This window comes from Chlamydotis macqueenii, chromosome 5 (genome assembly GCF_036417535.1).
Source record: "Chlamydotis macqueenii isolate bChlMac1 chromosome 5, bChlMac1.mat, whole genome shotgun sequence".
In the NCBI taxonomy this organism is placed as follows: Eukaryota; Metazoa; Chordata; class Aves; order Otidiformes; family Otididae; genus Chlamydotis; species Chlamydotis macqueenii.
The window spans coordinates 36485816-36504687 of NC_141560.1; the positions used below are offsets into that span (position 1 = coordinate 36485816).

Here is an 18872-nt window from a genome sequence, read left to right on the forward strand (position 1 = left end):
CTGAAACAAACCTAAATTTTTATTTCTGAGCCTATGAAAATCACTTATAAAGAGCATCGTGTACAAATCTGTATATATTAAATACATTCTGTCTTAAACTAGGAAGTATTAGCCAGACTGGTAGGTAATCATACCTCCCTTCACCCATAGGGTGACTGGAATGTTCACTATGATGGACTTCTCTAGAGCACAATAAATTTAATCTAAAGAGACCTTGGACTTGCATACATTCTTCTCTAGAAATCAGGGGATTCATCTAAGTTCAGAGAGACTAGCAATGTGGAGTCTCCACGCTGTGGGAATATGGATAGAATAGCTCTTTTTTTAAAGGAATGTTTTGGCATATTCCTCTGTCTTTTCTGTGTATGAAGCTTTATTGTTAGATCTGTCAGTAAAAGTAATTTTATTTTGTCTACAACTTCATTCTCCTATATCATACAATTGATGCTGTTAACTTCCTCAGGAGACCTAATTTGGTTCTATTTTTTTTTTTTTATTCTTGTGAGATCCATAAGTCCTCTTTTAATACTTTTGAAAAATCAGCACCATAGCTTTTTTTTTCCTTTTTTTTTCTTTTTTATTCTTTTTTTAAAACGCAGTAAGATTACCAGTTGCATTGCATGTACTGTTGCATCTCTAACAACACTGAAATTCATTTCAGCAACGTGAAATCCTTAACGAGATTCAGAGAAGGGAGGAGGAGAAAAGAGAAGAAAGAAAAAAGAAAGAGATTGCCAAACAGGTATTCTTTCTAAGCAGACGTGCAAAAACCAGTGCACTAACTTTCCAGCATATGCTTATAAAAAACTGAGATGTTTACATGACTGAATTGTCCTGGACATCTTTTCTCACTCAGAGCTTCTAATAGATCTAAGGTAAAGTAGGTCCTTGATTATATGTGGTTTATCTCTGGAAGAAAACCAACTGTAAGGGAAAATAGTTGAATGTATCTTAAGTGTACTGAGATAGCTGTTTTCAAGCAGACATAAAAAGCTAGTATGTTATGTTTCTGGTTTCATTGTAAAGAATCTTTACATTCTTGCCTGTGGACAGTGCTAAAAGGTGCTTCCTGAATCTCAGCACTTCTTCCTCAGCCTCCTGTGTACATTTATTATGAAAACCTATTTCTTCTGTCGTCTGGGTGACTTTATAGGATAGTAGTCAAGTACTCGCATATTTTGAGGATAGAAGCAATTGATGTTTTTCCTGATTTATAGGAACGTTTGGAAATAGCTGCTCTGACAAGTCAAGAAAATTCTCACAGGAGAGATGCTGCAGGATATAGAGTTGCTTCCAGTTTAAATGGGAGCTGTTTAGAACACGGAGTGAATAATAAACACCGACCAAATTCAACTGGACGTTCAAAGTGAGTATGTCATTTTGTATGTGGATATCTTTTTTTTTTCTTCTGCAAATACTAAATTTCAAAGTAAAATGTGAAGGCAAGAGAGTAATGTGCCATGTTGTTCGGTTGTTCATTTTAGTCTCTCCTCCCCTTCATTTGGCATCATAGATAACTTAAGAACTTTCAAATTAAGAGAGTCAGCTTGGCCCTTAGTTTAGGTTAGAAAGTATTTGTCAATTATTGGAAGGGCTTACTTGGTTTTGTAAAAGTAAGCAATATGTTGGCAATTGCAGAATAAAAAAATTAAATCGGCTAATGAAAATTTTGGAAAGACACAGTAAATAAAGCTTATATTAATCTCAAAACAGTTGCTGTAAAGTTCCTTGTTGAGAATCAGGTAATGCTGATTGCATCATCTAGGTTAGGATTGGCGATGACATAGGTAGGTTGGAGTTTTTGTTTGGTTTTGTTTTTCCCTTTCCTGTGTTCCTAGCTGATATAAGTGTCAAGGACAGTGGAGATATCCTGGTATTAATTTTCCTAGTCTTGAGTCAGATTGTGCCAATTACTTGTTATTTGGACTATTGTTTTAATGGAAATAGTGTAGAAATAGTATACACTTTTTTTTTTTAATCGACTTTGAAAATTTTTTACATTATTTATCAGTAACACTAGATATCTGAAGCAGAAGTTCTTATTTGGTCTATCTTACTTCTGCTCTTGCTGCCATCTCTTCCCTTTGCCTGTCCCAAGTCGTATTTCACAGTTGTTTCTGTGTAGTGTTTGATAGTCTGTAAATCTCTCTTCCTGTCTTCTTGCTAATCTTACTATAACAAAATGCAATACTGTCTATGCTTGTGAAACAAGACAAGTGTCTCAGAAGTTTGTTACGATACTTTATTACAGGACATTTACAATGGACTTAGGTTAACTCTCCACACAAATTCTTACATTATATGTTCTTATAAAAAAAAAAAGTTAAAAATAAGTAACTTTTTTTTTTTAAGTGGTGAAAATAATTTTTTTAGCAGCATGATATTGCTGCTAGAATGCTGGATTTCTAATTGGACATATCTTTGGACTAACTCAGTATCTTTGAAATTAATGGATATTATCATTGGATGCAAAAGTCTCTGAAGGCTAATCCTCTTGCAGAATTGATATCTTTAGGGCCTAGTGACTGCAACAATACTGTCTTTTTGAGTTGAAGAAAAATGTTCTGTTCACACTGCAGACGAGAACGACAGCTTTCTGTTAATAATAATGAAGAGTCCACTGGAAATTACGAAGTTTTGAACTTCAGCACAGGTGGTGCTGGACAACTTACTGTCCATAAAGGAAAATGTCTAGGTAAGAGAAATTACAATTGCAGCTTGAAATACTGGGGTTTGGGCTGGGTTTTTTTGAGAGGGCGACCTTAAACAATGTTAACAGGTAACAGGCAGCAAGGGTGGAGAGAATATTGTTGTGGAGCATGAAATGTTACAGGCAAGAGCTAGAGAGAGTAATAGGAGAAGTTAGTTTGTGGTAAATATTTTATATTTTCTTATGACTATTTTAAGCAAAAATTTGCTTCTCCAGATACAACTACATAACTGAATAGGCATACCAAAAAAATCCCATATTCTCTATATAACTAAAATAATACTGAAAACTATTTGCTTTTAAATTGAAATAGCTAGCTTGTCAGATACATGACTACCAAGCAAGAAGTCATTTAGCTTTCAGTAATATGTGAAACCAATGATAAGCACAGGGTTAGAAATGCATACTTACTCTCCTTCCATTGCTGCTGATAGCAATGGCATAAAAGCAGCAGGTTTAGCGAAAACATAAATACAGGCAACAACAGGAGACTTTCAGAGCTGAAAGGCCTCCATGAAGTGCCTGAATGAATGGACCATCAAATGTTTTCATTGTTCGTTTTCAGCATAGCAGTTCCTCGGTGACAGGATGAACAACCTGACAGACTCTGGAGCAAAGAGAATTTTGTTATTTTGCAGTTTGAGGATGAAAAACGACATTTGCTCAGCAAGAATTGTGTTCATTTATTAAACCTGAAATTCTTTAAAATGTGCAGCAATCTTTTGCCAGTGTACTATTGCTTTCATTTGGCTACTGCTACGTAGCATTCAGTCTCACCAAACCTGGTGTTTTCCATATCTACCATGTAGATATGGAACTTGTTTAGTTGTAAGTAGGTTTGTGTTTCTGCAATTGTAGAAAGCAAACTTACTGGTGTTTGTTTAGCATTTGCAGGAGCTCTTGTCAAGTCCTTAGAAATAAAATAAGCCATGTTCCTCTCTTTATTTGTAGGGAAGGATGAACAGCTTGGTAAATCAGTCTACAATGCCTTGGAAATTCGCAGTGGAGACTTTGTTTTAGTATACGAGTGGATTTTGCAGTGGCAAAAAAAGATGGGAAGGTTTCTTACATCGCAAGAAGTAGAAAAGGTTGAGAAGTGCAAGAAACAGGTAATGCCTGTATTTTCCCTTTGGCTTAATAAAGGTTAGGTGAGGCTCAGTGCTTTTCTTGAGGCTGCTAGTTTATATTAAACTTGATAGGGTGGTGGTGAACTTGATGACAATGCTAGCGCTCATAGTATCTGCACCACAGAAGAAGATGAGTGTATTGGGGTATTCAGGAGTTCATGTACAATAATATAAATACAAGAAAGAGTATTTGTAAGTGTGCATAAATAAAATAATAACATATTACAATCCTGAAGAAAGAGGGAATCCAGCTTACTTGGCAGAAACTGAAGTTGTTCTTGCCCTGTGTACAACACTTCCTTTTTAAAAAAGGGTGGGAATGTCGTATTTTATATCGATTTTGTATGTGTTACATATTTTAGTAGTGGTGTGTTTGTGAGATATAACACAATGCATATTATGTTTTGTTTCTCTAACAGCTTCAGGGTGCAGAAACAGAGTTCAGCTCACTGACGAAGCTAAGTCATCCAAACATAATACACTATAAATGCATGAACCTTAAAGAACGGGATGATTCAATTGTGGTGGACATTTTAGTGGAGCACATAAGTGGTTGCAGCCTTTCAACATACTTACACAAAGAGACTCCAGTTCCAATTGAGCAGTTGCGCCATTATGTGACCCAGATCTTGTCAGCTCTTGAGTACTTGCACAGTAATTCAGTAGTGCACAAAGTTCTTTGTGCTTCCAGTATCCTGGTAGATGCTGAAGGAAACGTCAAGGTGACAGACTACAGCATTTCCAAGCGCTTAGCTGATATTTGCAAAGCAGATGTTTTTGAGCAAACCAAAGTTCGTTTTAGTGAGGATGGTCTTCCCAGCAAACCTGGAAAAAAAGGAGATGTATGGAGTCTGGGCTTGCTTCTGCTTTCACTCAGCCAGGGCCAAGTAACCAAGGAATATCCAGTTGCTGTTCCTACCAGTTTACCTGCTGACTTCCAAGACTTTCTGGAAAAGTATGTTTGTCATGTTCCTCTGTATTTTTGTCTTTGATTTTTTTAAATTTTTGTTTTTAAAGACTTGAACATTTTTTTTTTTAAATGAACAGCTAAATCCCTCCGTGTCACTAGTCATAGTTCTTAGAGAAGAGGTGGTTGATCACTCAGAGCTCAGACTGCTAATCTGGGATTCGAGAGAACAGATCTGGTGCTCTCTTCTTCTCTGCCCTGCCACCAACTTTCTGTGTCACTGTGGATAAGTCATTTAGTCTGTCTTTGCTTCTGATTCCCACCTGAATGATAAAGGTGATAATTTCTTAAATATAAGGAGACCTCTTTGAACGTTTAGGCCTGATACAGAATAGATCTTTGAATAGTTCTTTTCTTGGTTTGCTAACAGGTGTGTTTGCTTGGAAGATAAGGAAAGATGGACTCCTCAGCAGTTGTTACAGCATAGTTTTATAAACATTCCACGAATGAAAATGCCTGTAGCTGAAGAAAATCTGGATGGTAAGAAACTTGGTTCTTTCTGTATTCTGCTAAATAAGTGGACTACATGCCTGCACTAACAGAAGAATTAAGCTGTGGTAGAGCTTCACAAGGCTGCACAAGTGTTTTACATTAACTAAGCCGGAAGTTAGAAACCGTACTAGCTTTTGTATCCATGACTAGCTGAGGTAGACTGACTGCTGTTGTCTCTTCAGTAGAAGCAGCTGATGCTTTAACTAAGCCTGTAAATTCATCCACCTCCTGCACGGTGTAAATGTCAGACTTAACTTTGTCCTTGGAAGATGCTATTCCAATGAGTCTTCTTCCCTTGTTATGTTCTTGTTAGAATCAGTTACTTTGTCCAGTGTAATTAATGTTGGTAATTAAAAACTGTATTAAAGGTTTTACTTGCAGTTGAAGTTCTTTAGATTTTATATTCTCCCTGATGCTTGTTTGACAGTCCCTTGTGCCTTATCCCCATGCCCCCATACTGCCAGTGGTGGTAATTTTTATGTCCTTATTGCAGATTCAGCAGGTATAGATTGCGTCGAGACAGTTGTACCCAGCAGTCAGATATCCAGCACTTCGTTCTTCGCAGAAACACAGAGACAATTTTCACGCTACTACAATGAGTTTGAAGAGCTAAAATTACTTGGCAAAGGGGCTTTTGGAGCAGTCATCAAGGTATGGTATAAAAATTACTTCCCTCTGTGGAATCCTTTTTAGGGATGTTGTCATAGTTTAGCCCCATTCAGGACCAAGCTGCAGTGTCTCTCACTCACTCCCCTCCCTCCCTCCGAGGGAATGGGAGAGAAATAATATAACAAAAAGGCTCGAGGTTTGAGATAGGGAGAGGGAGAGATCATTGAAGTTACCATGCAGACAAAACAGACTTGACTTGGGGAAAACTATTTGTTTATTATTGAAACCAAAGCTTCAGTTTTCTCTGAAGCAAAACAATATATTCAATGTTTGGGTGGTTTTATTTATTATTTTCTAACGTGCTGTGCCTGTGTTGTGGTTTTTGTCTGGAGTTAAATAGGGTGATAATTGTTGTGAGAGATTGCTGGGAGTCTAGGGAGAAATCTGCCAGTATAGGGAAGTTTGCATATGAATTGTAGTCATTTCCCAGGTGGGAGGAAAACTTCCTCTTCTGTGAAATCATTCTACTTCTGGCTCTGCTTGGTAATGCATTTATAAGCATTTGACTTTAGATTTTTTTTGAATTTTGCAGGTGAGAAATAAGCTTGATGGTTGCTATTATGCTGTGAAACGTATCCGCATAAACCCTGCCAGCAAGCAATTTCGAAGGATTAAGGGTGAAGTAACGTTACTATCCCGCTTGAACCATGAGAATATTGTGAGGTATTACAATGCTTGGATAGAAAAACATGAAAGTCCTGTTCCCACTGTGTCGTCATCTGAAGCAACGGAAGAGAAAAGAATGCCCACCAAAGCTGATCTCTTCACCCTTACAACTGAGGAGACAAATGGTGTGGAAGCTAATGCTCCTCCTCCAGTTTTGACAAGTTCAGTTGAGTGGAGTACTTCGTGTGAAAGATCCTCCAGCAACAAGTTCAGTGGAGCTGATCAGGAGTCCAGTGATGATGACGATGATGGTGATGGCGTGTTCTCACATTCATTTTTGTAAGTAGGCTTTAGTATTGGCACTGTAGGAACATGAGCAGAGTTGGTTTTTCCAAGTTTGTCTGTTATGATTCTCACCTCTTTTGTCAGAGGTAGTTGACTGCATTTTCATTCTGTCCCCTGGTTCAATAACAGAGTATTTGTCAGCAGTCAGATAGCCAGGGAGAGGAAAATTTGTAGCTGAAAACTGTCAGTGTATGAGGAAAATTTTGGTTTAGACTTCTAGAAGTTTCTTACAATTTCTGTCAGAATGCCTGACTACTGACTGTATGTTGGACTGTCTTTTCCAACCTTGAGAGTAAGTTTTTTATCAACAATAACAGAGAAATATTAGAAATACTGAAAAATACCTTACTTATCCTTTCTTTTTTGTTTTGATTTTTATTAACATAATCCATACCTGCCTCTGTGTATGGAGTGGTTCTTTCACTTGTGGTGACTTTTTGTTTAAGCAAATAAGTAAACTTATCTCAATTTTGCTTATGAATGTAGAAATATATACCTTCCCTTTAAGAGACTGGGCTGTCAAAGGAAGTGTTGCTTTGCAGGCAGGATGCTTTTTTGGGTTTGGTTTTGTTTTGCTTTTTTGTTCAAGGCATGTGGAAGGTCTTCAACAAAAGCTTAGATTTTCTTTTTTGTTTTTCCACAAATAGCTTCCAGATTTCTTAGTAAATATTTCTTGGTAATGTTTATTTAAGGAAAACCAAAAGTTACAGGGTTTTTGTTTGGATTTTTTTTTTTTTTTCTCTTCTCTTAACAGGCCAACCACAGATTCTGAAAGTGAAATAATTTTTGATAACGAGGATGAAAACAGTAAAGGTCATCCTCCAGTAAGTATAAAGATAATGCTGATGAAAAAATCATTAAATTAGTCTGACAAGCAAACAGGTCAGTTGGGAAGTTTTGTTTCACTTCTTATGTAAGTACAGAACCGTGTCAGGGTACGTTCCGTCAGAATAAATGTTGTGCCGTCATGAGCTGCATTCCATAGAAATCATAGTCTAATGCAGCTGAGCGGAATTCTCTTTCCCATAGTGTTCATTGAGCTAAATGTGAGTTGCACTTTATAGTCATCAGCCTGGTTATTGCAAGTTTGAGACTTCAGTATGTGTATGATTTATCAGTTAACCATATGGGTTGCCTTACATAATCCGAAAGCTGAAATTCTGTTCTACTTTGTTCATACTCGCCACTTTTTGAAAGTGGTGACAATGCATGTTGCTAGCAGTCAAAAAGAGACAGGAAGTCTGAATAGTATATGAGGTTTTAGCTGATTTTAAGATTTTTGTATCACAGCACTTGCTGTGAATAGTCAGTGGACTGTATCACTAGAATGCTAATGCATGTTTTTCTACAGCACCTAGAGTCTGTCATTGCCAGTCCTGATGATCTGTAAAATGCTCTTATTAAAGCTTCATCTCCTTCCTCTTTCTGTTGTAATGTACATTGGCATGAAAAAGCTTTCAATATATCATTTAATAATACGGCAGTGTATTTTTTGTCACTATATATATACACTGTATCAGAATTGTTGATTTGGAGCAGAGATTGCATTATTAATTCTATTAAGTAAGTTTTGTGTGTGTGTGTATATATATATTTTTTTTTTTTTTTTTTTTTAATGTGACACACTTTGAGATTTAGATTTCATCCAGATCTTCTGGAATGTTTTTCCTCCAGTATCTAATAATGGCAAAATGTTACTTGTTCTCACTTTGAAAATGAGAGTTGAGTCACACTTGTTTTTATAGCTTATTCAGAAGCAGTGGCATTACAAAAATGTCTATATACTATTTTGCTGTTACTCAAACCTAGCCATAGAAAGTGAGTTCTCAGCAATGTGTTCCAGCCATTATAAAATAGTAGTATGCTTAAAAAAAAAAACTCTGGACAGCTTCCTGTAGCTAACTGTGCTGTTACTTTTATTGTGATAAAGGATGAAGGAGACAATGAAAAGAATAGCCATGGAGGAGAAGACAGGACACCAGTCATTCAGACAGTGCATTACCTGTACATTCAGGTACAAATGTGCTTGTATTTTCAGATAAAAGGTTACTGTTTATTCCAACCTGTAGAGATTAATTGCTGGTTTTCATGAGAAAAGTGATGACCTTTAAAAAAATACAAATGAGACTAAGTTCAGTGGGGGTTTTTTTGATGTTTTTTTGGTGGTTTTTTGGTGTTTGTTTTTTTTTTTGTTGTTTTGGTTTTGGTTTTTTTTTTTTTTTTTTTTTTTTTTTTTGCAATCATCTGGTTTTCTGAACTGCTTCACCAGTGGAACACACTGTGCAGCATACATGCTGTTTTATTAGGCTTATTTATACCGTCTGAGACTCTATAGTTTTAACTGGAGAGTGCAAAGTTTTGTAGTGCTATAGTGTGCAATGGGATCACTGTTGCTGGTGTACAAGTAGAATTTGGCAACTCCTGACCTAACCTTAGAACCATCCAAACAACCAGCCAACCTTTTTGAGTCCATGGCTTCCAAAGCATTGTTTTTCCTTCTGCTTGTTTTTTTTTTGTTTGTTTTGTTTTTTTGTTTTGTTTAGAATATCCATCCCAATCCCCTAACACTGTAACTGGTATTCTTGAGTTTGGTTTTGGTGTTAATTCCTGATGTGGAGTTGAAGTGTATCGTGTTAACTTCCAGAGGTGAAGCTGCATTTCACAGATGTGAAGACTTCATCATTCTCTTGAAAGGCACTGTATTGTGTATGCAGTTTCTTTTACCAGAACACAGTAATCTGCAAAGCTGTTGTATGGCCCTAACAGTCAGTAGTCTGCAAAGCGATTGTATGGCCCTAACAGTAGGCACAAAATAAAATTTCTGCAGCTTTGCAACTTCAGGCTTTACTACTGACAAAATCTCCTTTGTGTCAGGAGTTTCTGGGAGAAGTCTATTATCATAGCTAACTGTTCTGTGGTGATGTGCCGGTTTTTATAACACACTTAATTCTAGAGCTTGTCTGGGAAGAAGATACAATTAGGTGGAATTATATTTTAATAAGCTTGTTTGCATGTGTTTAAGTATATTCTTAATATAAGCAGTTAAGACATGAAGTAAAATAAAGCCAAAAATTCTTTGAAGTTTGGCTTAAATATACATTATGTGTTGTCTGGTTTCACCTTGTTTTCAACATTTATGTTAAATGATATACTGCTCTACAAGCTTGTACCATTTTCCCAGAAAATGAGATGGGGCCTGTAAGTGAATGCAAGTTTTCTGTCTAAAAGGCAGCTCTCAAGAAAATTCCACGCAGCTGAATGTTTTAGTGATGCTTTCTGCTCCTGAACTGTGTGTTACAGAACCAGGCATTAATAAGCACACAGATACAAGTTTCTGATGGTCTCTTTTCCTGACAAAACTGCTCTTTCTTCTTTCTCTCCCCTGTATATGCACAACTGAAGATGGAGTACTGTGAAAAGAGCACATTAAGAGATACCATTGACCAAGGATTATATGAAGACACCAGTCGACTTTGGAGGCTTTTCCGAGAAATTTTAGATGGATTAGCTTACATCCATGAAAAGGTCAGTAAATACGCCGGTTACGACCTGTCCGTAATATCTATGTTATGCCTCTTTCTGTGTGGGTTTCTTCATATTCTGTTCGTTTTGGGGCGTTTATTAGCAAGGTTTGTTCCTTGCCCTTTTCATTAGTAATCTGTTCTAGGGGTTTAGAGTATTTTATCATAAACTGAATTTTATAATGAACCACATCAGATTTTTCTCTCTGTAACAAAAATTTGACCACCTTGAAAACATTTTGTTGGGTATGTGGTAGCACTGAAAATTGTTTGTAGCCTCTGGGCTACAGACTGGTTTACTTTAAAAATTAATCATCAGTGACTTAAGGCAATAGATTTCCCGCTGTAATAGAAGTATGTAATATGATTTTCTAGTCTATTGTAAGGAGAGTTTTATTTTTAGTTGTGTTTATTGTTTAATATTCTGTGAGTCTTTGTTTTGTTTTGTTCTCCTACTGTAACAGGGAATGATCCACAGAGACTTGAAACCTGTGAACATTTTTTTGGATTCAGATGATCATGTCAAAATTGGTGATTTTGGTTTAGCTACAGATCATCCAGCAAATGCAGTAAGTACAGCTGAAAGTAAATGAAAAAAAAACTTGAATTTGATATTATAATAACATGAAAGATTAAAATAAAACATAAAAACGTAGTGCTTATTGGACTTTATACTGTGAATACCATAAAATTTTTTTATTTCTAAGATTCTAGAATTAAACCGTGTACTGCCAACCAAAGTAGCAAGAAGAGCCAACAGAAGCATCTCAAGTGCTGTTTATAATATGTCTGTTTTCCCGATTTCAGGTGATCTCTAAACAAGAGGGTGATCACTCAGATAGTTCTGCTATGTCTGACCCATCAGGTTAGTTTACATAGTAGCTTGTTCTAAGTTATTTTTCTGTTAGAACTTCCATTCACTCTTTGAAAATAAAACCTTTTATTTTGGGGGGGAAAAAAACCAACCACCAACTTTTGGGTAGATATGTTACATATAATCTAGCAGTTTTGACTGTTACTTAAAAATGAATTTACTTCCCCTGCTAGCCTTCTGCCATAGATCTGTGCCTTTCTCATGGTGATTATATAGAGATCCTGTCTATCTGTTCCGTCTGCACTTCTGTTCTCTTGCCTGTACGGGACAATTTCAGGACTTCAGGGATTTTTGGTTGGAGTTTTTTTGACACCCATAAAAGGCGGAATTTTGTGTTTTGAGAAACGTTTAGTAGATTGTGTGTATTAAGATGAGTGTAATGGAAGTGAAATTTAGTTGTTATAATATGTGTGCCGACCTGCTACAACTTTTGTAGAGCAATAGATAGGTTTAGATACTATAGATAGATGCAGGTACTTGACATGTGAAGGTAAGAATTGTCTGTTTTGCCAACTGTTCTCGTCTCAGTCTCAATAAGGAGAGAGACTTCCAACCTAGGAGAAATGAGGTCGGAAGATGAGTGAGGGTTTTTTTTTTTTAATTTTTCTTGACTTTTGTGCTGCATTTCTCTCCCACTTGCTTGAAACTAGTACTCTCATTTTTTGCCACGTAGGTAATTTGACAGGGATGGTTGGCACAGCGCTGTATGTCAGCCCGGAGGTACAAGGAAGCACTAAGTCTACATACAATCAGGTATGATTAAGGAGCCTTAATAAAAAGATATCATTAAATTTAAGGTACCAGGTACAACTTATGTTATGCCTGCTCAACACAGGTGAATTCAAGGTGGAACAGCATGTGGTGGAATTGCTGCGATAAGCAAGGGAATAAGAAATATTATTCTGAGAGGAGACCATGGGTAGAGGGATGTGAGCAAGTAATTTTTTTTTTCTGTCTGTGCTGTGATCATGACTAGGTGCAAGCGACTCCAAGGTGAAAGCAGGTAATCACAGAGGACTTGTATAAATAAATGGGATAGAACTCTTACAGCCTTTATTTAAGGTTAAAATGTCATAATCAGAAGTATGTATTACTTTTCTGGATTCCTAGACTGTGATTTTGAGAGGTGCGGTTGCATTTTTTTATCAGAGAGAATCCTGTTCATATGCAGAGACAAGCTGAATTTGAAAGCAAGAATATTTTTAAAGTGGGAGTTCTTTATGTCCTGGTAGTGCTGTGATGATAGAAGGCACTGAAGTCTACCAAGTCTTAATGGATTGCGTCATTAAAAACAAACAAACAAAAAAAACCAAACCCAACAACAAAAAAAAGACAAAACCACAACAAACTCCACCCCTCTCTCCAGCTGTAATATACTGTGAAATTTAACCAAAACACTATTTTTTCTCTGCTGTAATCTTCTGCAGAGAATTCATAGATATTACATCTAAGTTTTAATTTTTTTAATTTTTTTTTTTTTTTTCTTCTTTGTTCCTCAGAAAGTGGACCTGTTCAGTCTGGGTATAATATTCTTTGAAATGTCTTACCACCCCATGAGTACTGCATCAGAAAGGATCTTTGTTCTTGGTCAGCTAAGACTGGTAAGTATACAGGTATAAAAGAGACTAATTCTATGCGTCAAGTAGTTCAAGAGAAGTAAAAGGATGCAAAACATAACAAAAATACTTCTACGAGGAGTGCCTAAAAAAAAAAAGTGATGAATAAAATTGGAGCTAGTACTGACATTCCCTTAATGGCACTATGCATTTTCTAGTAGTATTACCATCAGTCAGTGTTCTGTCTGTGAAATTAATTTTTATAGTGCAAAACATTAGAGGTGTAAACTTCAGATAAAGACATCATGGCTTTAGTACACCTGGGTTTAGAACCAGTGGATCTCTCTCGGGAATGAGTTGGTGTTTGTAGTTGACAAATGCCTGTAATTATGGATTATATCTTCATTTTTACAAAACATCATAAAAGCATTTCAGTGATGATGTTTTTCTTGTTAGCTCTTCAAGCTAAATTTGCCATGTGTTTGATTTTTGTTAGTAGGGTTTGTTTTTTTTTTAATATTTGATAGGGGGCTATTGTTTGTGGGGTTTTTCTTTTGTTTTGTTTGTTTGTGGTTTTTTTGGGTTTGTTTTTTTTTTTTTTTTCCCCCTGGGGAATAAAAATGCTTGGTTTCTCTGTTTAAATATGGAGAAGTAGAACTTAAAAATAAGACTATCCTGAGCAAGCTGGACTGCCTGTTATAATTCAAATGTGGTTTTTGGTTTTGTTTTTATAGCCCACTATTGTATTCCCTAAAGACTTTGATGAAGTCAAGCATGCAAAGCAGGTAATTTTGAAGACATTTTAACTATTAGGTATTCCCTGTCAAGAAACTTTAATTATTATTTTTCCCACTTCATTTAAACTGTTTATCTCTGCCAAGTTCTTATTACGTGACACTAGAACAGCAATCTGCCTGTTACTAGTACAATAAAAATGTTTCCATCTTGTACAGTTTACTGAAATATGCCAGGAAGATTCCCCTACTTTAATACCTGTAACTCTCAAATCTTTGTTGTTATGCATGTGATTCTCTTTTCTCTTAACTTTGTTAATAAAGAGATACCAGAGCTAGCATAACATTGAACAACAAAGGATACTACATATTTTGTCATCCCAAGTTTCTAATAATTTTTGTGTTTTACTGAATTTTATTCAGGTAATAACACAATAAAAGATATTTAGAATTTAAAAAGCAAAGAATATTCACCCCAAAGAGTCAGATCCCACTTTCTTTTTTTTATCCCCTGTAGAGTCTGATAATATTTTTATTAATCTTATGTGACTAAGAAATTTGTTGTGAATACTGCTAATATATAATTTTTTTCTAAACTATAAAATCTTGATTTTAATTTGTAGAGATCAGTTATAACATGGCTCCTGAACCATGATCCCGCAGCGCGACCAACAGCTGTGGAGCTGTTAAAAAGTGAACATCTTCCTCCGCCACAAATGGAAGAGTCTGAACTCCATGAAGTGCTCCACCATACCTTAGCAAACGTGGATGGAAAGGCCTACCGGACTATGATGAGTCAGATATTTTCACAGCGTATATCTCCAGCTATAGACTATACCTATGACAGTGATATGCTGAAGGTTTGTAGGTGTTATGGGGATGTGTGGGTTTCTTTCCTGGTGTTGATTCTTTAAAAAATGTTTCTATGGGTAAACTAAAAACCTATTTGAGAGAATTGCATTATCTCTTAAGATTAACCTTCATATTAGTTTCCATGTAAAGCTACAAATCTGTGCTATGTGGGCTTGAATAACAACTTTCCATTTGAGCCTTAGATTCATTCTTCAACAACGAAATGAGCAGTGTTTGATTGTAGCAGCTAAAGTTTTAAGCTTCCATCTCTATCATTACTTTCTTTGCTTTGAATTTCTGTCCAACTAATGGTACTTGTGTCTGATTGCCAACAGAATGTGTTGCTTCTGATTGTTCTCTTCCCTTTCTACTCTGGCAATCAAAGTAATCCGTCTTGGTTTCTCCACTCTTAAATCTTTCTAAATCTAAAGGAATGCAAGATAACAGTACAATAATACTTTGTATACCTGAAGTTATTTTTTATTTCGTAACTGTTAGAATTTATTATAGTGGGATGAGATACCAGAATGCTTATTGCCTATGCTACATGGAGTGTTCATGGCATATGAATTTTATACGTACTTTTTATTTGTGATGGTTTCAGGGTAGTTTTTCTATTTGGGCAGCCAAGATACAGCAGCATGTATGTGAGATTGTCAGCCGGATATTTAAAAGACACGGTGGGTGTGTTTACAAAAGTCGTTCATTTACTTTTTTTTGATTGAATGGGTTAAGAGAATGGAAAAGTTTTACTGCCAACACGAGTCAGAAAGCATGTTCAGTAGTTGCCTATAATTTGAAGTTTTACATTGTTTTTTGCTGTTATTTTGGCATCCCAGGAAAAGGTGTTAACTTTAAAACTGAATGATTTAAATTCTCTATAAATGAAAATCTTAATCCTATCTTCAGATGTGTTTGGCTGCTCTGATAAGTCTGTATGAGCTTTTAGAGATAAGGAGTATTACATAAAATCTTGATCAGAATGTAAGTATAGCTCTATTGCGAAAGACCAAGCATCCAAGCGGTTCAGTAACCTCTCTCTGAACATAGCCAGAATGGGAATGGCCTCTGGAGCCAGAAACAGAGCAAGTGTATAGTGCTACTTTCAGTGATCGTGCACTTAGCAATTATTTGCTGTTCAGGAGCTTCCTGAGCCAGAGCTGGTGTCATGGTGTTTAGTAGTCCATGATGGTTTCTCTTTTCAGGACTCTACCCAGTCATTAGTAATAGTATTTGCTTAAAATTAGTATTTAAGAGAGTAAGAAAATTTATGCACACACTGTCACATATGAAATCTTATAAATTGTATTGTTTTATAGGTGTTTGTGATACTATTATATAGAAAAATAGAGAATTTTAAAGTAGAAACTGGGAGACTCCCTAATATATCATAATCTGATTAAGCGTAATCAGAGCTTCAGAATACAAAAGAATGAGAAATGCAAAGTCAAGTAAGAAGTTACTTGTGTCTCCCTCCCATTTAAAGCTTGACAGTCTTTGGAATGTGTTTGTCGGCATTTTAGAGATGGAAAAGTTTTCATTCTTTTGGAAAAACCTGGGATGTTTTGGATATTTATTTTTTCCATTAGATTGTATCTGCCATCTGTAATGGTTAGCTCGTGTTTGAGGCTGCTTTTTTTTTTTTTTTTTTTTCTGATTTAAATGCTTATATTGAAATCTAATTAAAGATGTGAGTAAAGCTTCTATATTAAAATGGCTATTTGAGAATCAGTAGAGAACTTAAAACAGGAGAGTATTTTTCAGTGATTAGTGGTAGTATTGTTAATGGTACAGTTTAAATGAAGATAGATGGTTGCAAAATATAGCCAGCAAAAATAGTATATTTATTGGGTTTTAAATTGAACCATAAACACTTGTAGTATATTTTTGAGACACAGGGTACAACATGCTTGAACAATATTTGTTCTCTGTGGAAGAGCTTCTAAACCAGGACAATACTACTGGTATCTGTAGAGTTTCGCATCTGTTTTCTATCGTGCTTTTGTGAAGGGTGGTGTTTAAAGAGGGAGGGCAGGGTGAAGATTCTGCTGGGGCTGTGGAATTGGCAGTTCTCCTCTAGTTTCTCTGTAGGCTGCCTGCTCAGCCCAAGAAGTGTGCAAGATAGAACATCAGATCTTGTTTGATGGCTTTCTTTAAATGGTGGAAGAGGAAAGTCTGTTAGGGACATTTTTAAAAATTACATTATTGTAAGGTTTTGGTTGAGATATCATACCCATGCAAGGTTGTTAGTAAGCTTGTAAAAAGCAGATGCTACTTCTGAAACGGGAGATAATAGTCTTTTACTGCTTTTGTGCAGGAGCCATCAAGCTGCATACTCCACTGCTAATGCCTAGAAATAAAAAACTGTATGAACATAATGAAGCTTCGTATTTCATGGATCAAAGTGGGATGCTGGTAATGCTTCCTTATGACCTCAGAGTAAGTAGTATCTCTGCAGGCAAAGCTGGGAGCTGGGTTTGAAGAGTGCTGTGGTGTTTGTAGATACCTTTGGTTCACTAGTCACAGATTTGGTTTAGGCTTATACTACTTCTGACTGCTGAAGCAGTGTGTCTTTCCACGTCTGTTTCTGTATTCCTTAGTGCTGTACTCCTGGTCTTGACAGCTGGAGCTTTGACAACATGGGAAAGAAATACACCTTTTTTTTTTTTTTTTTTTTTTTTTTTTTTTTTTTCCCTTTTCCCTTTTTTTCTGGGATTCCTCGGTCAGTACTACCTAATTATGTGCAATGTCTGCCTAGTTAATTACCTTGCATTTAATTTAACATTTTAACTGCTTTAAGTTATATGGTTTTTGTTTGTTATTAATGGTTAAAAAACTTGCCTTTTTATATTCCATTTAATTAATTTAAGGTCAGTTTAACTCACCCTTCCTTTGCATTTATAACATCAAGCTATACGATTTGGTTCACAGTTAAGGATTTGTGCAGGATCTACAAAACTGATCCTTCTGTTGGAATTACTTTATTTTAGAAAATGTGTTGACCAAAGATTTATTAAAAAATACTCCTTTATATCTTCATGTAAACAGAAAATACATGTTAGTACGTTTGAATAGGCTCATAGTCAACTTACAATGCATTTTGCATGCATTACAGTAATTAAGAAGGGTCCTTGTGTCCTTCTCCAGGCTCTTCTAGGAACTTGAAGGGGCAGGATGTTTTTATTTAGAATTTGCAGCAAGGATGATTAGATTAATATTACTTGGCTATGACAAATATTTAAGGCATTATTACATATGTCAGAGTACAAGTGTTACTTACATAGTAGTAATTCATATCAAGTTTCAGCGTCTAGTCAAACTGAATGTTTTGTTTTATTTTTCAGATTCCTTTTGCAAGATTTGTAGCTAGAAATAACATATCAAACCTGAAAAGGTAAGGGGTGTAGAGATGATGCTTTGCATAGATGCCATGCTTTATGACAGTGACCACTGAAGATGCTGATTCGTTCTTCAATGTTTCCTTTAGATACTGTATAGAGCGAGTTTTCAGACCTCGGAAGTTAGACCGCTGTCATCCCAAAGAACTCCTAGAATGTGCATTTGACATTATTACATCTACTGGAAATAGCTTTTTGCCTATAGCAGAAACAATTTATGCCATTTCAGAAATCATTCAAGAGTTTTCAGTGCTACAGGTAGATTCTCTAATCATCCCTTTTGCTCTCTTTTCCATCCTAAAATTTTAATCTAAGTAAATACTTAGTCTGATGTGCCTAAAAAGGATAGTTCCTTTAACCTTAACAAGTGCAGAACTGTTTTCACATTTTAACAACAGGCAGTTTTAGAAAACTGTCACTTAAATAAAAAATATGTTTCATAGGTAAACTTAAAGTGAAGCATAGGTTCGTGTGCAAAGGAAATATTAATGGAATCCTTACAGTGCCATTGAAATAACATCTTTCTTCTGTCAGGCAAGTAATTACTGTAGAATCAGGCAACCCTTGCCATTAATTGGTCTAGATGGAAAGTAAGGTGGTGGAAGGAGAAATCTGAAGTTAGTTTTCAACTATTATTAAGTGCTTAGGGAACTCTTTTGGTTCTGGTTTGTTGTTCTGGTTTTCTTTAAGCAAAATGAAGTGCAAATGTTGGGTTTTTTTTCCTTTTTTTCTTTACCCTTTGTTAGGAAAGAAATTACAGTATTTACTTGAACCACACTTCCTTACTGAAAGCTATACTTTTGCACTGTGGGATACCAGAGGATAAACTCAGTCAAGTTTACGTCATTCTCTGTGATGCTGTGGTAAGATATTAATTATTAACCTGATCTCTGTATTCATAACTGTAGAGTATCTTATTTTGTGGAGATACCTCTAAAAATGTGTAACAGCCCATTGCCAGCATAACAAGGAATATCCTGTTGATACATAAAAAGGCTGCCTATCTCTGGATTGTAAACTA

The 18872-nt window shown here is 35.9% G+C and overlaps 1 protein-coding gene across 3 annotated transcripts in view; it reads left to right on the forward strand.

The window, feature by feature from the left end:
• Window positions 1-18872, forward strand: part of EIF2AK4 (eukaryotic translation initiation factor 2 alpha kinase 4) — a 39983-nt gene that overhangs the window by 6879 nt on the left and 14232 nt on the right. For 2 of the 3 annotated variants that reach the window (XR_015258786.1, XM_086749934.1), the window contains exons 5-26: window positions 662-742; window positions 1218-1366; window positions 2580-2695; window positions 3662-3819; window positions 4257-4792; window positions 5175-5284; window positions 5790-5947; window positions 6498-6910; window positions 7671-7740; window positions 8847-8930; window positions 10319-10441; window positions 10902-11006; window positions 11245-11302; window positions 11985-12064; window positions 12811-12912; window positions 13602-13652; window positions 14225-14461; window positions 15058-15133; window positions 16771-16892; window positions 17798-17847; window positions 17941-18109; window positions 18598-18714. Coding sequence is in view for 2 of the 3 variants with exons in the window: in XM_086749934.1 (XP_086606060.1) it covers window positions 662-742; window positions 1218-1366; window positions 2580-2695; window positions 3662-3819; window positions 4257-4792; window positions 5175-5284; window positions 5790-5947; window positions 6498-6910; window positions 7671-7740; window positions 8847-8930; window positions 10319-10441; window positions 10902-11006; window positions 11245-11302; window positions 11985-12064; window positions 12811-12912; window positions 13602-13652; window positions 14225-14461; window positions 15058-15133; window positions 16771-16892; window positions 17798-17847; window positions 17941-18109; window positions 18598-18714 (3165 nt within the window). In the remaining variant the exon portion in view is untranslated. The remainder of the gene's footprint in view (window positions 1-661; window positions 743-1217; window positions 1367-2579; window positions 2696-3661; window positions 3820-4256; window positions 4793-5174; window positions 5285-5789; window positions 5948-6497; window positions 6911-7670; window positions 7741-8846; window positions 8931-10318; window positions 10442-10901; window positions 11007-11244; window positions 11303-11984; window positions 12065-12810; window positions 12913-13601; window positions 13653-14224; window positions 14462-15057; window positions 15134-16770; window positions 16893-17797; window positions 17848-17940; window positions 18110-18597; window positions 18715-18872) is intronic. The other variant, XM_086749935.1, reaches the window with a different exon arrangement.